This window comes from Eucyclogobius newberryi, unplaced genomic scaffold (assembly GCF_026437365.1).
Source record: "Eucyclogobius newberryi isolate DKJ021-1_F unplaced genomic scaffold, fEucNew1.0.hap1 SCAF_13, whole genome shotgun sequence".
Lineage (NCBI taxonomy): Eukaryota > Metazoa > Chordata > Actinopteri > Gobiiformes > Gobiidae > Eucyclogobius > Eucyclogobius newberryi.
Window position 1 is genome coordinate 20,921,773 of NW_027315757.1, and position 17,960 is coordinate 20,939,732.

The window sequence follows — 17,960 nt, forward strand, 5'->3', positions numbered from 1 at the left end:
CTCAATATGCTTTATGAAATCAAACTTTCTGAATGAGTCATTTGACATAAACGCCAAGATTTTTCAATAAAATAAAGAAATAACAAATAAAATAAAAGCACTTTACTTTATTTAGGTTTACTTTTTTGAGGAAAGGGTTCTAAACCATCACATTTCTTTCTTTTTTTTAACTAAAAAAGACCTAATTTAGTTTGAAAATTGTGGCATTTTTCCTCCAAAAATGTCATTGTGTTTTTTTTGTTTTGTTTTTGTCTTTACGGTTATATTGTGACCTAAATAATCCCGATAACCGATTAACCTAATAATCTTGACATCCCTAGTCTTCAAATAAAATTCTCTCTTCTCGATTATTGTTCTGCAGCACTAAATTGTACCGTTTAACTTTCTTTGTAGATGATCCTTCGATGATTATGCACGGAATTCTAATAATACCTTGTAAAAATGACATTCTTTCTGCGTCTGTTTTTTCGTCCGTTACTGTTTATTCAAGTGAAACGCTTTGAGGTCAACAAGCTGTTAATATGTACCAAAACTGCGCCAAGAGTAACACAACGGGAACACGGGCACTCAAGCTCGTTCGTATTGCAGTGTAAAACTAAACAAGATGAAATTACAATATTTGAAAAAACACGTTGCAGGTGCGCCTCTCGTCTAAAGTACAGTTTCCTGTGGTGGTTTTAACTCTGAAGCTCTCAAGTTGTGGTTATCTTCTGCTCACAACATCAATGGGCGGTGTGCGCACAATTTTAGTATCGTTTTCAACAAGCTAATCAGTGCCATGTCGGTTCACTACACGGGTGCGTATCTAAATTATACGTCTAAAAATGATGCATTTTCGAATGATGTCGATTGCTTTTTCGATCCGATCGTGTTCTATTGCAAATTAATGAATGGGTTTTTCGTAGAACCTTTAACGTTTAAAGCATTGTGCGCTTGGATTTGTGGTTTTTCAGTCAGTTGTGGTCAAGCTCGGTGCCGCGTTTGGAAAAAAAAACGTTACAGTTCGTTTCAGTTCAGTGAAAGAGAGCGCGCCGAGCGAATTTCTTAGGCCTACATTTACATGCGTGTGTTTTCTCTCATTTCTAGGCACCGCGCCGCAAATGGCTCCGCAAGCAAGACTCGCGGCGGCTCGGATCACGTCCACGTGAATCCCGGCTCGTCTTTACCCGCAGCGCCGCCGGACCTCGCGAGCCGCCGCCGCCGGCTTCTCGAAACGACTCCCGAGACGAATCGCTTTTCAGATGCTCTGCGGAAAAGTCCAAGCGCTTTTTCTTGCTCCTTTTTAACCCCGAGGACCAAACTTGTACGGAAGAAATTGTATGTCTTTACAATTCACTGACCCGAGCAGCATGGACGCGCTCTTTGAATCGGGTTGACTTTTAGCCCGCCTCATCCCCTTCTTCTGAGGTTTTTTTTTCGTTCAGTAGAAGGAGGGTGAGGATTGGTGCGGCGTTTTTGTTATATCAACTTTTTTTTGCAATAAATAGGTCATATAGGCGTCGAAACAAGTTGCGTTCTCACCGCACATTGCCCCCGCCGCCAGTAGCCGTGTCTCTATCCATGAAATCCTGCCAAAACGTCAAAGAAGAGGTTTCCGTCCTTAGCGGGATGTCCCACGAGGAAGGGCACAGGGCGCAGGTGTCCGGAACCTACTTTCACCCGACGGCAAACTCTGATTTAGACTTGGCCGGTAAAGTTTATAAATGCGAAGTGGGTGAAATGCATTACCCGGTGCTCGTGGACACCAAGATGTCGGCAAAGGCGTCCGCGGGCGATCAAAACGTCGGCAATCCTCAGCAGTATTTCAGGGAGGCCGGGCAAGAAGGTGCGGGGAAGCGGGGAGCGGGCGATGACGGGTCGTCCGAAGAAACGGACGACGAAGAGGAGGAAGAGGAGGAAGAAGACGGCGACGAGAGCGGGTTCAAGCGTGAGCAAATAATCGTGGAGGTCAACCTGAACAACCAGACGCTGCACGTTTCCAAAGGCGATAATAAGACAGAGGACTCGGACATTGAGTTGAACGACGAGGAGGAGGAGGAGGAGGAGGAAGAGGAGGAGGAGGATGAGGAAGAGGAGGACGGAGAAGAGGAAGAGAGCGAAGAATCGGACGAGGAGGACGACGACGACGTTGAGCTGGAAAGTCGGACGACGCGGTCCAAACGAGCTCGCGCGGACGACGGCGACAGTCCGACGAGCAGGAAAAGCTTGCGGACTGCTCTGAGCCCGTCCGCCGTTGTCGACACGGCGGGAGTGAACACAAGGGGGCGCCGCAAGCACGCGGAGGCGCCCAAGGGCAAGAGGAGACTGGGCCGAAGCGGGCACCAGTCCACCGGGGCGTCCGCGGGGGGGAAGGCGGAGGCGGAGGAGAAGGAGATGCTGGCGTGCGAGAAGTGCCCGCGGGTCTTCAACACGCGCTGGTACCTGGAGAAGCACATGAACGTGACGCACAGACGCATGCAGATCTGCGACAAGTGCGGCAAGAAGTTTGTCCTGGAGAGCGAGCTGGCGCTGCACCAGCAGACCGACTGTGAGAGGAACATTCAGGTGAACACACACGTGCATCCCTCCTCCCGTGAAAGAGTCACTATAAAGAGGAAATAAAATAAAAAGTCTTAAAAACTCAAGGGTACGCTCGAGTAAAGTAAGTCAAAAAGTATTTGCCAAAACTATTACTCAACTAAGCTGTCACTTGTAGACTTACTCACAGTGTGGAGATATAAGAGAAATATTACTCTCGCCAAAGTAAAAGTATTCAGTCTGAAAACTACTCCAAAGAAGTACCATTTTTTATTAAACTTATTCAAGTACGGTAAATATAAGTTCTAGCCGCCTCTGGTCAGGAGAACTTCATGCATACATGGTAATGGATACTGAAATACTGGCACTAGTGCTCAGGTTTGACACAGCCTCTGTACAAACGATCTCTTAAAACATTCTGTTTGTAGAAATTGCCAATCACGTCCAACTTGATTGTTTTAATTCCATTTGATGGTCATTTTGGTAGAACAAAGCTGGGAAACTATCAATAAAATTGTACGTTTACTTTGCTCCACATCAGTTTCATAGAACAGTCCGTGACTGTGTAAAATGTAATTTGCTTTGAAAAAGATTGATTCCAGGAAACATTTGTTTGTTTTGTCAGAGTTTCCATGGTATTTTCTTTGATTTGACTGTGATTCGCTGCACTCATGATCACAGATTTCACAGAGATTTAGATGGCACTGAGATTTTATGAGTTGAATCTCATTATCTACAAATACTTGAGTCAGAGATTATGACTGCAGTGTGCAAATTATTCAGCCTCTGGGGCATTCTGGTTTTTACTTTTGGCTCTTTCATGAGTCCTTCAATATTGTTTGTTATAAAGACTTGATTTAAAGATATATCTTATCTATATATGTCAATCATTAGCTCAATTCCAGTTTCTTTTATATATTTTTGTTAATAATAAGAAAATTCCCTACATAAATATTGCAGCAGTCTTCCTCCTAATTAAGTTGTCCAGTATGACGTGTTATGTGGCCTATACACAATATTCACTCAAATTTCACTTGAAAATACAAAAGTGCGAGTCGGTGTTATTGTGAAGTCCAGCAGAGGGAGGTGTTGCACAATGCTAAGACAAAAGCTATGTTCCCATGTAAAATGAGACAAACCCATACATGATTTTGTTTTGCAGTGCGTCTCCTGTAACAAGTCGTTTAAGAAGCTGTGGTCACTTCACGAACACATCAAGATCGTCCATGGTTACGCAGAAAAGAAGTTCTCCTGTGAAATTTGTGAGAAGAAGTTTTACACAATGGCCCATGTTCGAAAGCACATGGTCGGTAAGTGTTGTCGAGGCCCACATTGGTTTTTATATTGCTGATTTGATATTATTCATTAGTTGTAGTTACAGTTGTGCAGAATACATTACGTTTAGAATTGGGGTTGAACAATATGTTGGAACATTGGCTAATGCAATAGTCAATGCAATAACTAAATATATTGCATTAACACCAAGGTGCTCAGAAGGTGAACACACAGAAGGTGACTTGTTTTTAAAATGAAATGTGTGTTTTTAAAAAAAGGCATTTGTACCTAATTATTTTATCTGTACTAATTATTTTATTCGTATCTAATTATTTTATTCCTATCTATTTATTTTATTTATTTTATTTATTTTATTTATTTTATTGGTTAGACTTTTAAAGAGTTTGCGTAAGTACAATAAAGCACTGCAAAGAAAATATAAAATACACAGATAAGAATACATAAAAATAATCAGGTAGATCTGTCCACTAAACATTCAAAGGCAGCGAACATCAGAAAAGTGCTCTCACCTTCTTTATAATATTTTTGTATCAGTTCACACATTACACCGGCAACCAGACCAATAGGATGCTTAAAACTCGCTTTTAGGAGGAATAATGAATGACATGATCAAACTTTATCATATTAAATTTTTGAAAGGCACTGTATTTGTAAATTACTGTGTCAAATAATCGCAATAATATCAATATAGGAGTAATTAAAAGTCATATATTTTTCAATGTCGGGCCACACGTACTTGGAATCACTCTGCAAACCATTTCCCATCAGCAAATGTAAACACTGACTGTCGGGCATAGACGTCCATAAACACAGAGCCGCTGCTTCCCGGACTAACGGCAAACTGAACTCTTCTTCTTCTTGATCTTCTTCTTCTTTTTCTTGATTTTCTTCTTCTTGATTTTCTTCTTCTTCTTCTTGATCTTCTTCTTCTTGATCTTCTTCTTCTTGATCTTCTTCTTCTTCTTCTTCTTGATCGTCTTCTGCTTGATTTTCTTCTTCTTGATTTTCTTCTTCTTCTTCTTGATCGTCTTCTGCTTGATCTTCTTCTTCTTGATCTTCTTCTTTTTCTTGATTTTCTTCTTCTTGATTTTCTTCTTCTTCTTCTTGATCTTCTTCTTCTTGATCTTCTTCTTCTTGGTCTTCTTCTTCTTGATCTTCTTCTTCTTCTTCTTCTTCTTCTTCTTCTTCTTCTTCTTCTTCTTCTTCTTCTTCTTCTTCTTCTTCTTCTTCTTCTTCTTCTTGATCGTCTTCTTCGTCTTCTTCGTCTTCTTCGTCTTCTTCGTCTTCTTCTTCTTCTTCTTCTTCTTCTTCTTCTTCTTCTTCTTCTTGATCGTCTTCATCTTCTTCTTGATCGTCTTCATCTTCTTCTTGATCGTCTTCATCTTCATCTTCATCTTCATTATTTACATGTCTGTGTTGTCACTTTGATCCGCACGTTTCAGCTTCTTGTTTGTAGGTAACATTTCAGTACTTTTCCCCCCATTCAAAAGACATATTTAGTTTAGATTGAATTCTTAATTGCTATGGCAACGGGATAAGATTTTCCATCACTGTAAAGCCCAGGGATGGGAATGAGTTCAGTCTTCCACGCAGTATTACAAAAATAAACATTGGTCTACAGCAATTATTAATTCATGTTTTTTCATGTTTAAAAGTAGCGCTGTGCAATATGTCCAAACAAACTAAATTTATTATTATTTATTGATTTAATCTTGGTTTAGTCTAGGTACATTTAGGCATGTACGTTTTAATTTGAATAAAACTGTTAAATCATTGCAATAATAATGATACCGCCGCAGTCTTTTCTAATATCACGCAGACCTAGTTCAAAGCATTACCATAGCATAAGTCCAAAGTTATGTCTGAAAGCGATAACATCTCCACGGCGACGAGCAGCACCCAAAACGTTACATGGCTACGAAAGACAATACAGTTACTAATTGTCAACGAAGATTAAAGCGGCAACAACAAATCGTTTTCTGGACTGTACAGACTCTTCTATACAAAGACAGTGGAACTATCAAATAAAAAAAATACACATTAGTAGTAAATATTCCCTGTGTAGAAGCCTTCAGGCGCCATATTTCAACTTTTGTTTGTTTAATATGTACGAAACGCCCCAATGTACAAAAGAAATACCGTATTTTCCGGACTGTAAGTCGCATTGGAGTATAAGTCGCAGCAGCCAAAAAATGCATATTAGAGAAGAAAAAAACATATACAAGTCGCACTGGAGTATGAAATGCGGTTGCAAGTGTGAAAATAACAAATAATATCACACATAAGTCGCTCCGGAATATAAGTACAAATATAAGTATAAGTCGCACCCCGGCTCAAACTATGAAAAAAGGTGCGACTTATAGTCCGGACAATACGGTAAAGGCTTGACTAGTTAAAATCATTTTTAAAAAAGTGTAATATTCAGAGACTAAATCATCACAACACAAACATCTCCAGGTTTATTTTTCTGCATAAGAACAACGATGAACACGGTCGCACTACAGATGGATGAGTGTGTTTTTTTTAATTGTTCGTAACGACTGTTCTGCCGCTCGAGCCTGCAGTGTCTGTCTATAAATGCCTGTTTGTTTGTTCCGTCTCAGCCCACACAAAGGACATGCCCTTCACCTGCGAGACCTGCGGGAAGTCCTTCAAACGCAGCATGTCCCTGAAGGTTCACTCGCTGCAGCACTCGGGAGAGAAGCCTTTTCGCTGCGAGGTAAAGCGCCCACGCCGTCTGAAAAATCGGCGTATTTTCCTCATTTGCTTTTGCCGTTTGTCTGAGCCGGAGTCAGACGTTTAACAATGGTGATAGTTAAAATGTTTATACAATGGCATTCGCTTTACAAAACCCCATTTGAGAGTTTTTGGGATGTTCTGTTCCAGCGAATGTTTGCCGTGATCAAAGCTAAAGGCTAAAGGTCCTCCCAAATATTAGAGCGTGTGCCACTTTATATTCTGTGGCGACTTCTTTTTTTGGACGGACAATGTATTATTGAGATATTCAATTTATTTAGTAAGGCCTTTTGCAACCCATACAGTTTGATAGTTTGATCAATTAGAAAAACAATCGTTAGTTTTGGCCTGATGCTTTTGTCACCTGTAGACTTACTCGTGTTCATTAATATGCACTGTCCCCACCAAATAAACTAATAATACCTTGTTTTCCGGACTATAAGTCGCGTAAATGCATAAAAGAGAAGAAAAAAACATATACAAGTCGCACTGGAGTATAAGTCGCATTTTTGGGGGGGAATTTATTTGCTAAAATGAACATGGTGAATAGGTGTACGTATGCTAACGCTAACACCTTCAGCTACATGAGGCACAGACAGAACTGTGGTAAGTGTCTGGTATGTTAACGTAACATATTAACAGTTATTCAGATAACTATAGCATAAAGAACATGCTAACAAGTTTACCAAAGCATCAGTTTTACCCCAAATCACTAAATCCATTGAATTCTTCTTCCTCTGTGTCACTTCTAAACAACTCCACAAACTCTGGAGGTAGAGGAAGTGCTGATTCTTCTTCTGCGTCGCTTAGAGCCTAGAGCGCCCTCTTCACATATCACATATAAGTCTCTCTGGAGTATAAATTGCACCCCGGCCAAACTGAAAAAAGTCCGGAAAATACGGTACTAATAATACTGCAGGCTCCTGTCAGAGTTCACAGGAGGAGCCATTACTTACTAAGGGCCGCACGGTGGTATGGGTGGATCCCTCATTATCATACAGAGAAGATCTTTGGACCGTTCAAAGGAAAATAGAACAGTGGCCCCAAATGGTGATGTAGAGAAGTGCACAAAAAAGATGCCCTCCAGTGTTAAAAAGTGGATGTGTTATTGTTTTGATACATTTTGTACACCTTTTGCACCTTTTTAAAGACTTTATAAAAGACATGCCGACCTCAAAATCTGATAAAAAGTCATCTGAGCGACCGTGATTGGAAAGAAATCAGATTACTCTCATCAGATTTGGTCATTTCAATAATCTCACAACTCCATATAAAGCTGGTAATATTCAGAGTTTGAGTGCACATATAACCGCAGTGAGTGTATTGTGAAGAAGCCGTCATACAGACTGATTTGAATGTGGTTACAGCAAATGAATCGGTACAAAAATCAGTCATGTTGTCTAGTTTAATCCTGCCCAACCCTAAGAATGGAGTTTATGCTTAAAACAGGCATTTTTAAACCAGCATTCTCAGCTCAACCACGTTGTCGACATCAGAGTCAAACAGCATCCGGGCAGATTAGACCTTTGGCTGATTACGACGCCGAGATAGAAATGTCAAGTATGTCATGTTATCTTCCTTTTTTTTACCGCTACTTATTTTGTACGTCACTTTTCTGGGGTCAAAGGCAAAGCTATAGCATCTGCATAGAGACGTGCAGGTGGCAGACCCTCTCTCCAGAAACGCTGACGTGGAGTTGTTGACCAGATGCAGGAGCAGACGAGGTTTTGTTCACACGTTGCTGAAACCGGAGTGACTCCTACAGACAAACGGGAGTGTAGACATTCTTACGTGACAGCTCCTCCACATTCCTCTGGTCAACGCTGCCTTTTCGCTCTCGCACGTCATATTTGCTCTCCGTTTGGTCATAACATGTACTCACGGACTGTTTTATCCACTTCCTGCTATTTCTTGAGCAAACATTGTTTTGGTGAGTGACTTTGAGATGACACAGCTATAGGCCTTTTACCATTACCGTTTTTTCAAGACTATAAATTGGAAAATACGATAAATAAAGTTTTTTCATAGTTTTGGCCGGCTTATACTTATACTTATATTTATACTTATATACTTATACTTACACTGCGGAGCGACTTATATGTGATATTATTTGTTATTTTCACACTTGCAACCACATTTCATACTCCAGTGCGACTTATACATGTTTTTCTCTTCTCTATTATGCATGTTTTGGCTGGTGCGACTTATAGTCCAGAAAATACGGTACATGTATGATACTGAGATCAATTTACTCATTTAAATTGATTACTCAATTTAGTCATCTTAATTGACTTTGTTGCCAACCTTCCATAACCTATAATGAAAGTAAAATATTTAAATGTTTATCCTGTATGTGCCAATACTTACCTCTAAAGTTATGATAAACCTTAAAACGCACAGTTCCAAACAAGCTTAATATCTATTTACATTGTAAGCGTATCACATTGTTTCTAATTTCCTCTTTAAGTTTAATTTTAGCTCACTTTGCTGTAGGTCTTCTCCGCCTAAAGAAGCTAAGCTAACCCTCTTATTACGCACAGAGAACATGTGTATTTGGGTGGAGCAGTTCTACCAAAATATGTGAAGTCCTCCTGTACTTTACCATGTGGTTAGGTATGGGTCTACGCGGGCTCTGTACTGCATACCTGTGTATTTGCAGATCCATACATTACATTGTGTCATTGAGGATATAAATATCTCATTTTGGCGTGTGGTGCTGTAGACCGTTATCCTGTGGGGAAAGTACTCAGACCAAGTTATCCTTAGTCTGAGTACTTTCCTGTCTTCAAAGTTTAACTAAACACAAAACAAAGCGATTTATCTGATAAAGTGTGTACATGGGGCACTATAGTAATGTGTATATGTCCTGGGCATATACACATTGGCATTTTAATGTACATTTTTCATATGAGAAAATGTAAAAACACCCTCTTAATGAAATCAAATACGCGTCACCATAGTTTAATGTATAGTATAGTTTAATATGATGAACATTTTAACGATTCTGAATCTTCTGTATCTACCGTAGGTTCTGGAGTATAAGTCGCACCAGCCAAAAAATGCATAATAATAAAGAAAAAAAGCATATATAAGTCGCACTGGAGTATGAAATGCGGTTGCAAGTGTGAAATAACAGATAATATCACATATAAGTCGCTCTGGTGTATAAGTATATAAGTATAAGTCGCACGCCGGCCATAACCATGAAAAACGGTGCAACTTATAGTCTGGAAAATACATTACGTTTCTAGACCTACATTTGACAACTTTTGAGAATAATAGTAAAATGTGGAAAAAGTACAACGTTTTTTTTTCATTCATTGTTTAATTTTTAGCTGTGTTTAAGTGTATTGCATATTTGAAAACGCCGCCTTCAGCATACAAGCCTCATTTGTGTTGACTACAAAGGCCTTTTTAGCTGAGGATTTTGCCTTTATCTCGGCAGTGACATGAATGCGGTGTTACATTTCTCTGCCATGTTTTCTGTTTCCGTGCAGAACTGCGACGAGCGTTTCCAGTACAAATACCAGCTGCGCTCTCACATGAGCATCCACATCGGACACAAGCAGTTCATGTGCCAGTGGTGCGGCAAAGACTTCAACATGAAGCAGTATTTCGACGAGCACATGAAAACGCACACAGGTACTTTTACTGCAGGAGCTTGTGTTTTGTGCGAGCCGGGCGGGCGGGGGGCGTGCAAAGCAGGACCAGGGGTCTGATCGCCCAACTGTGGAGGGTAAGGATGGAGCGAGTCACATTTGCCACGCCACGAGAAGAAGCGCGAGATCGAGTCCGTGAAAGGCCAGATTATTTTTATTAACAATAAAATATTACAAAAATTATCATAACAATACAGTCATAAAAATAGACAAATATACCCCAACCTCCACCTCACATTCGCACGCAAAAACTCAATAAAAAAACAATTACGGACTAAATAAATTGATACATCAGAAGAAAAACGGACAAAAAGGAAAATAAACCCCCAAAAAACAGTATTTCAATGTAGGCCATATATTTACTTTCCAAAATTATTATTATTATTATTAATATATATATATTTCTAGGCCATATATTTACTTACTCACTACCAAAATGATTATTATTATTTATTTATTTTCTCATTTCCTTTCATTTCATTTAATTGTTTTTATTTATAAGGAACATTGCAAATTTATTAAAATCAAGCAATGTAAATATGCCCAAGTTCCCTGATTTGAGCTGACGTTAGGGTTAAAAATCACACATAATAATAAGAAATACAATCAATCAATCCAGGTGCAGTGCTGTACATGTACAACCAGTGCTCACAAGTTGTTGTTGTTGAACTGCTTGTTTTAAACTACAACTTCTCAAAACATAACTAACCACTGCTTAACTGTTATTTTGCGCCAAATGTAAAGATATGGAAACAATATCATGAGATAATTCGACATTTGTGCCCAATCTTACTTGAGCTCTTGTTGTTGTTGTTGTTGTTGTTGTTGTTGTTTTATGGCGGTTGGCATCCAATTGTTGCATTACCGCCAGACTTTATTCCTCAGACTTTTCGTAGTCCTCAGACTCATGTCCCATGCCGAGTGAGAGGAGGAAGTCGTTTTTTATGATGCGCGGCTTTAACTCTCACGTACGCTATAAAAGTGTTCCCCAGCGCTGTCAGAGCACGCTTTATGACTACAGCGAGGAACTTAACCATGTGACTGACGTGTGAGCCTATTATGCAGCTCAATTCAGCACTGAAAGAAAAAAAAATCTTGAATATTTAACTTTTTCCAAACAATTATTTGTGTTGTAAAATGCCACAGAGAATTTGACAATATTGAGATCTGAGATTCTGGGAACAGTTATGAAGTATGCACCAAATATTACCTATGCGTGTGATCTTTAAAACAAAGCCTCCTGGTCCGTACCAAACGTTCCAGTTGTACATTACGTACATATATTTGCATATTCAGGCTCAGCTCAGAACCTGCTAAAGTTTAACCAGGGCTAAAGTTCTTGCTCGGATAAAAGGGAACAACACTAACATTTCACAATAGGAAATCGGATACAGTTCCTCTCATGGTTTGTGTTTATTTACTTGTGTTATAGCTCCTAATGCATCAAGGACTGGGGACTTTGAGTTTAATGTGGTAGTACAGTAAGACAAAGTAATGTTTAACTTAGCTTAAGTGACACAGTCGTAGACTAGGTTTAAGTTCAGCTCTACATATTAACTAAAGGTGATTTCATTTCAGCAATAGTGTCATAAATGAAAGCAGGAGAATTGCAGATAAACTTATATTCACAGCTGAATAAAACTCTTTTGGAGCCCAGCAGGAGGCCGGTCCATGTTTAGTCCTGACTCTAGCACCAGCAGGAGGCCGGTCCATGTTTAGTCCTGACTCTAGCACCAGCAGGAGGCCGGTCCATGTTTAGTCCTGACTCTGGCACCAGCAGGAGGCTGGTCCATGTTTAGTCCTGACTCTGGCACCAGCAGGAGGCCGGTCCATGTTTAGTCCTGACTCTGGCACCAGCAGGAGGCCGGTCCATGTTTAGTCCTGACTCTGGCACCAGCAGGAGGCCGGTCCATGTTTAGTCCTGACTCTGGCACCAGCAGGAGGCCGGTCCATGTTTAGTCCTGACTCTGGCACCAGCAGGAGGCCGGTCCATGTTTAGTCCTGACTCTGGCACCAGCAGGAGGCCGGTTCATGTTTAGTCCTGACTCTGAGCACCAGCAGGAGGCCGGTCCATGTTTAGTCCTGACTGGCACCAGCAGGAGGCTGGTCCATGTTTAGTCCTGACTCTGGCACCAGCAGGAGGCCGGTCCATGTTTAGTCCTGACTCTGGCACCAGCAGGAGGCCAGACCGGGCAGCACCGGGACTACATTCTACCAAAGAGGCAAAAAAAAGCATGTGGCTGCAGAAAAGTCATGTTCAGCGTTGGTACTTTAGACTTGGAGTCAGCTCGTCTCCAGCAGCTCCCTAAAAAGGAAAGCGACCCGCAGTGAACATTACAGTAACGCACACTCGGAGACTTCGCCCAGTTCAGTAATGAGAGGGCGGAGCCGCTTCAAAGACTCTGCATATATTGTGGTTCGTAATGAATAGTTAGACACATGTTTCGCTGCTGCACTGCTATTTCCAAGGCTAAACTTGGCTCTGTGTCCTGTGTGTCTCTCTCTGTATTTCTATGGCGGCTGTGGGCGGGTGCACTGCCACTATTCTATTTGTGATATGTAATTATTCTGCCCTCTCTTTTTCCCCAAAGTTAGACACTAATTTAGCCCAGCGCAGGAGCGGGACACGCCCTATTGTGCAGCGCCCTTATTTAACTCCTAACATGTCCGCTTTCCCAGAAGACTTTCCAAAAGGCTAACGTAACAGAAGCAGATTAGCACATTCGCTGTCACCTTTTTGATGGCGGATGGGTTCACGCGTCATATGCCACAGTGAGGCATTTGGAGGGCCCTTGAGCAGCATGTTAATAGCTGACTGTGTGGGTGGGAGCCGCACATTGGAAGGCTCCATGGAGGGAGGTTAATGAGAGCGGCAATCCAACGCAGCTACTGTTGTTCAGTTTCACGTCTGCGCTCCTCCAAGTGTGAATTGTAATGGTTCCCTGCTGAGTGGGTGGGCTGGCAGCAGAGACCTCCAACTCGAGATGGCAACTTGTGTTGAAAAGAACTGTCTGTGTTTGGGGGCAAAATGCAGAAGTAGAACTCTAAAAGTGCAACTCAAAGTGCCACTTTAAATGTTTTTGAAATATATATCGTATATTTTGTGCGCAGGAGAGAAGCCGTTCATCTGTGAGATCTGCGGGAAGAGCTTCACGAGTCGTCCCAACATGAAGCGGCACCGTCGCACCCACACGGGCGAGAAGCCGTACCCCTGCGAGGTGTGCGGCCAGCGCTTCCGCTTCTCCAACATGCTCAAAGCTCACAAGGAAAAGTGCTTCCGGGTCACCACGCCCATGGTGCTGCAGAGTGGTCCCCCTATCCCCGTGCGTGTCTTTGCCAACACTTTCTCCACAGCCTCCAGCCCCGGACCCTCGACCCCTGCCCCGACCCCGATCTCTGCCTCTGCTCCCATGGGCCTCAGCGCCTCAGCAGCAGCCCTGTCTCAGAGGGCACCTGTGGGACACACATACTCTCATGTACAGCTCCCCTCAGCCCCCTCTCACCACCATCCTCACCCCCCCACGGCCCAGCAGCACCTCGCTAACCCGCCCCACCTCCTCACTGTACCCCTTGTGTCAGCCCTGCCCCCTGCACCCGCCCTGTTCAAGAGCGAGGGCCTGAACCACTGTGGCCATGAGGACAGTTACCTGCACCACATGGGCCCCACAGAAAAGGCCCCCCAGCACCACTGAGCCCCGCTTCTCCCCTCTTCAAGAATAGGAACCTCTTCAAACGGCTACAACCTCTTGATTTATTTCTTAGAATGCCCACAGTCCTCTGTAGACTTCATCTCTCAGTCATGTGCAGTCGATGGGTATTGAGCATCTCTTTTCCTCCAAAGCTGCTGGCGTGCATTGACATTACAGACTTCACGGCTCAGTTCTCTTCATGTTGAAGTGACCTTCAGTTGCACATTGGTCAGAGCGTGGGCTTTATGGGCTGGTCCTCCCTCAGCAATACTCAGCTCCTCGTGGATGTAGTGCAGGGCTTTGGGACAAATGTTTAATGAATGTTTTTCTGGTTCCACCTGAACCTTCTCTGTCCTGGAGCAAAGCTTTCCCTCAGAGACCGCAGCAGTGACCATGGGTTACAGTGGGACGAGGACATAGGAAACCGTTTTGTAAACGTTCTGTGAATCTCGACCAAAGTGAGATTTACATCAAAGTTAATGGTGCTGTTCATTCCATGTTTTTTCCTTTTATTTCATTTCCTGCAGCAAAGTGTCATAAAATGTTGTCTTCAGTCAAACCGAGGGCGTTGGCCAGGCGCGCTTTCACAGGCATTTTGAGATTCATGTTCTTACCCAATCCGTGTTCTGCAGGTTACGCCCGAGGCCCTCACACACAACACAAAACTGCCACTGTCACTGGTTCAGTTCAGTGCAACCTCAGCTTTTCTTACTGTGGGTCAAAGCGCGTGCGTTTAACAGGACACTACTGCCACTGTGACGGGCCAAACGCTGGTCTCATCAGGATCTACCACCTCCTCTGCTGCTGTTCAACAATACGGGTTCAATGTCAAAGGTCATCCACACCTGGGCCCTCCATCACCACAGGTTTAACCCATCATTCCACTTTCTAATCCCACATGTCTAAACTCATTGAATGTCGACTACACAGGAATGACTGACGGGTCATTAGAAGTTTATGCTCTCTTAGTTTAGCTATACTGTTACTAGCTATGACGCAATTAGCATCGGTAGCGTTAGGACGAGACGCAGTAGTAAGTCGTGCCACTTTTAGATGAGGAAATGTGTAATATTGGTAAGAAACGACATTAGAAAAATGTCATCGTTATTTGGAAGGATTGGCGTCGATTCAAGTTTCGACTTTGACAGCGGAGGTGTGCGCTCGCTTGCACCCAAAACGAGCTGCTTTCTTTTTTTACATTGTACCCCGTTAAGATATACAACGCGGAATTATCTAATGAGTAAAAGTAGTAAGTTTAACACAGACGTTCTCGCTACCACAGTGTTAGTTAGTGTGGCTAATCTCTGTCGTTTAGCCTGTCCCCGTTTTGAATTCAAGCCCTGCAATTACCCCTGCCACGTCAGAGGGCGTCTTAACCGTTCCTCCAGGTTCACTGCTGTGCTTTAGCTAACATTTTGCCACATGGATCTTATGTCTTTGTATATAATTTGAAAAGCCTTTTTTTTTCTCTTTTTTTTGCGTGTATTCTCTGCACTTTACCTCTGCGTGGGTGAGGCGCAGGGAAGGGAGGGACTGACAGATGCATTGTGGAGCCGTGTGCGGTTGCATGGCGAAAAGGGTGGATGTTTGTTAAGGCAAGGAAAGGAGGAGAACGTTTGGTCGGAGGACGGCGGCAAAAAAAAATTAAAAAGATAAACGCCAATCATGCAAAAGATCACCTGCCTACGTAAAATGAGTTATCTTAAAGGTGCACTCTGTAACTTTTCTGATCGAGGGTGTTACTGCTTTACCTGGAATGTTCCTCTAATGTGGAAAAATAATCACTTTTTTTTTTGTTCCTCATTGATCATTATTGATGTTTTTTTTTTTTTTTTTTTGCAAATAAAATGGCTCTCAGTATTTATTTGATGAACAGAAACTGCCATTTCACATAAAATATCCCAATTTCTTCCTCCAAAATCTGCTCCAAACTCTGTTTTTTCTTTTTACCGACGGGCTTGGACTCTATGATTTGAAAAAATATATATATATATATATATAATAATAACCATATCATTCATGAGTAGACCAAATCTCTATTAAAATCTCGACAAGTAGGCAGCAAACCCACGACCAGAAAGGTTTCAGCATAATGCAAGTTTAAAATGGAATACTGTGTATTTGCCACGTGCGTTACTGTAATTTTAGCACCTTTCTTTTTGACACTGGGTTTAAACCGAGAGCTGCCATGTGGAGATTTTCAGAGCCAGCTGTCCGTCACTATTGGACCTTGCGAACGTTCTAAAATGCTTCCCCTTTACATTAGTGGTCACAATATTATGCTTAACCGGCATAAAATGGAACTTGGACCATTAAGTTTAAAGGTTCTCCTGTTGCGCTACTGGTTACCTGTATAAAACATATTATTACTCAGCATTCATTTTGCCTACAATACTCCTCCTTTCTTTGTTGTCTAGAATGCACTTTTACTAAAATTCTTGGCTAGGTAATAAAAATAACATTGTATATTCTTTAAAGATGTTTTAAAAAAATCAGTATACTTTTCCCCCCCTTTTGTATTTTTAACCACTTAATGTAGCATTGCGTTTATTATTATTGTATCTGGTACAAATATGTGCAGCTTTATAAAGTCCCAGTTTGTTTTTGTTTTTTTTGTATGTTCTTCTGGAGTTTGAGGAGGGATGGAAACAAGTGGGCCTTTTTTTGATAATGTACAATAACTGACTGCTAACTTTGAGAAGTAAACAAGTAGCCATTATTATCATAACCTCGTGTGTCTCTTGTCTTTTAACACCTTCAACACACGTTACAAACTTAAGGTCAGAGCTGCGGAGTTCAAACCAGTTTTCTCGCTAACTATATTTCCAGAGTATAAGTCGCACCAGCCAGTAAATGCATAATATAGAAGAAATAAACATATATAAGTCGCGCTGGAGTATAAGTCGCATTGTTTGGGGAAATGTATTTGATCAAATCCAAGACCAATCTTGAAATACAATCTAAAATAATAACAGATGAGAGAACATGGTGAATAGCTGTACGTATGCTAACGCTAACACCTTCAGCTACATGACGCACAGACAGAACTGTGGTAAGTGTCTGGTATGTTAACGTAACATATTAACAGTTATTCAGATAACTATAGCATAAAGAACATGCTAACAAGTTTACCAAAGCATCAGTTTTACCCCAAATCACTAAATCCACTGAATTATTCTTCCTCTGTGTCACTTCTAAACAACTCCACAAACTCCAGAGGAAGAGGAAGTGCAGAGCCCTCTTGTGGTGGTCAGTGTGAAACAAAATGATATAATGTGTTTAAAATATCACATGAGTCGCTCCTGTGTATTGGTTGTACCTCGGCAAAACGTTGAAAAAACGTATTCATAAAACCATGTATAATCCGTAAAATACGGTAATTGCTGTTGCCAGACTGGTATTATTACCACCGTCAGGTCACTGGGTTTGTGGCCATTCGTCAAAAAAAAACGGCTCAGCAGCTGTCGTCAATGTTCTGTTTTTTGGAACACGTGAGCGACTGAGCACAGATCCTCTTCCTCATTTGTGTTTGCGATACTGCTTTGTACAGAGACAAGAACTGTATGTAAGACTACCATCACTTTAGAAATCACTGTTTGAACGAAACATCTGCTTTAATGAAGGATGTACCCAAAAAATTAGAAAACAAATCATGTCTGAGGCCCAAAAAAAAAAAGCAAACTCAAATGTTAAAATAATTTAATTGGGTTGATTGCAACTCATCTACACTGCCTGTCCTTTCAGCTGCGACGCTGTATTCAAACCCGACTGAGCGGCTTCTTGTTTCTGAAACTACCATGTGGAAAGACGAATCCCGCGGTCATGGAGGAGACTTCAGTGTGTTTGAGAAGTGTCGATTCACTGGCATCGAGCAAAGAAAACATCTAAGGAGAAGCAGAAACTAATCAACTACAGCTCTGAACCCCAGTGAGAGTGTTTGTGCAGCGGTCACTCTCACATCATCAATACAAGAGCAACTGGAGACAAATACTGACTCTAATAATAATAATAATAATAGTAAAATAATAATTCCTAAAGCTAAAGTTGCTCCTACCAGATATGT

At 41.6% G+C, this 17,960-nt stretch overlaps 1 protein-coding gene across 1 annotated transcript; it reads left to right on the forward strand.

The window, feature by feature from the left end:
- Nucleotides 1–1,202: 1,202 nt before the first annotated feature.
- znf652 (zinc finger protein 652) lies at nucleotides 1,203–14,443 on the forward strand. The gene is made up of 5 exons (XM_072442896.1): nucleotides 1,203–2,544; nucleotides 3,680–3,827; nucleotides 6,417–6,532; nucleotides 10,047–10,191; nucleotides 13,320–14,443. Exons 1-5 carry the CDS (start codon nucleotides 1,561–1,563, stop codon nucleotides 13,898–13,900), a joined length of 1,974 nt encoding a protein of 657 aa, XP_072298997.1. The 5' UTR covers nucleotides 1,203–1,560; the 3' UTR covers nucleotides 13,901–14,443.
- Nucleotides 14,444–17,960: the final 3,517 nt, after the last annotated feature.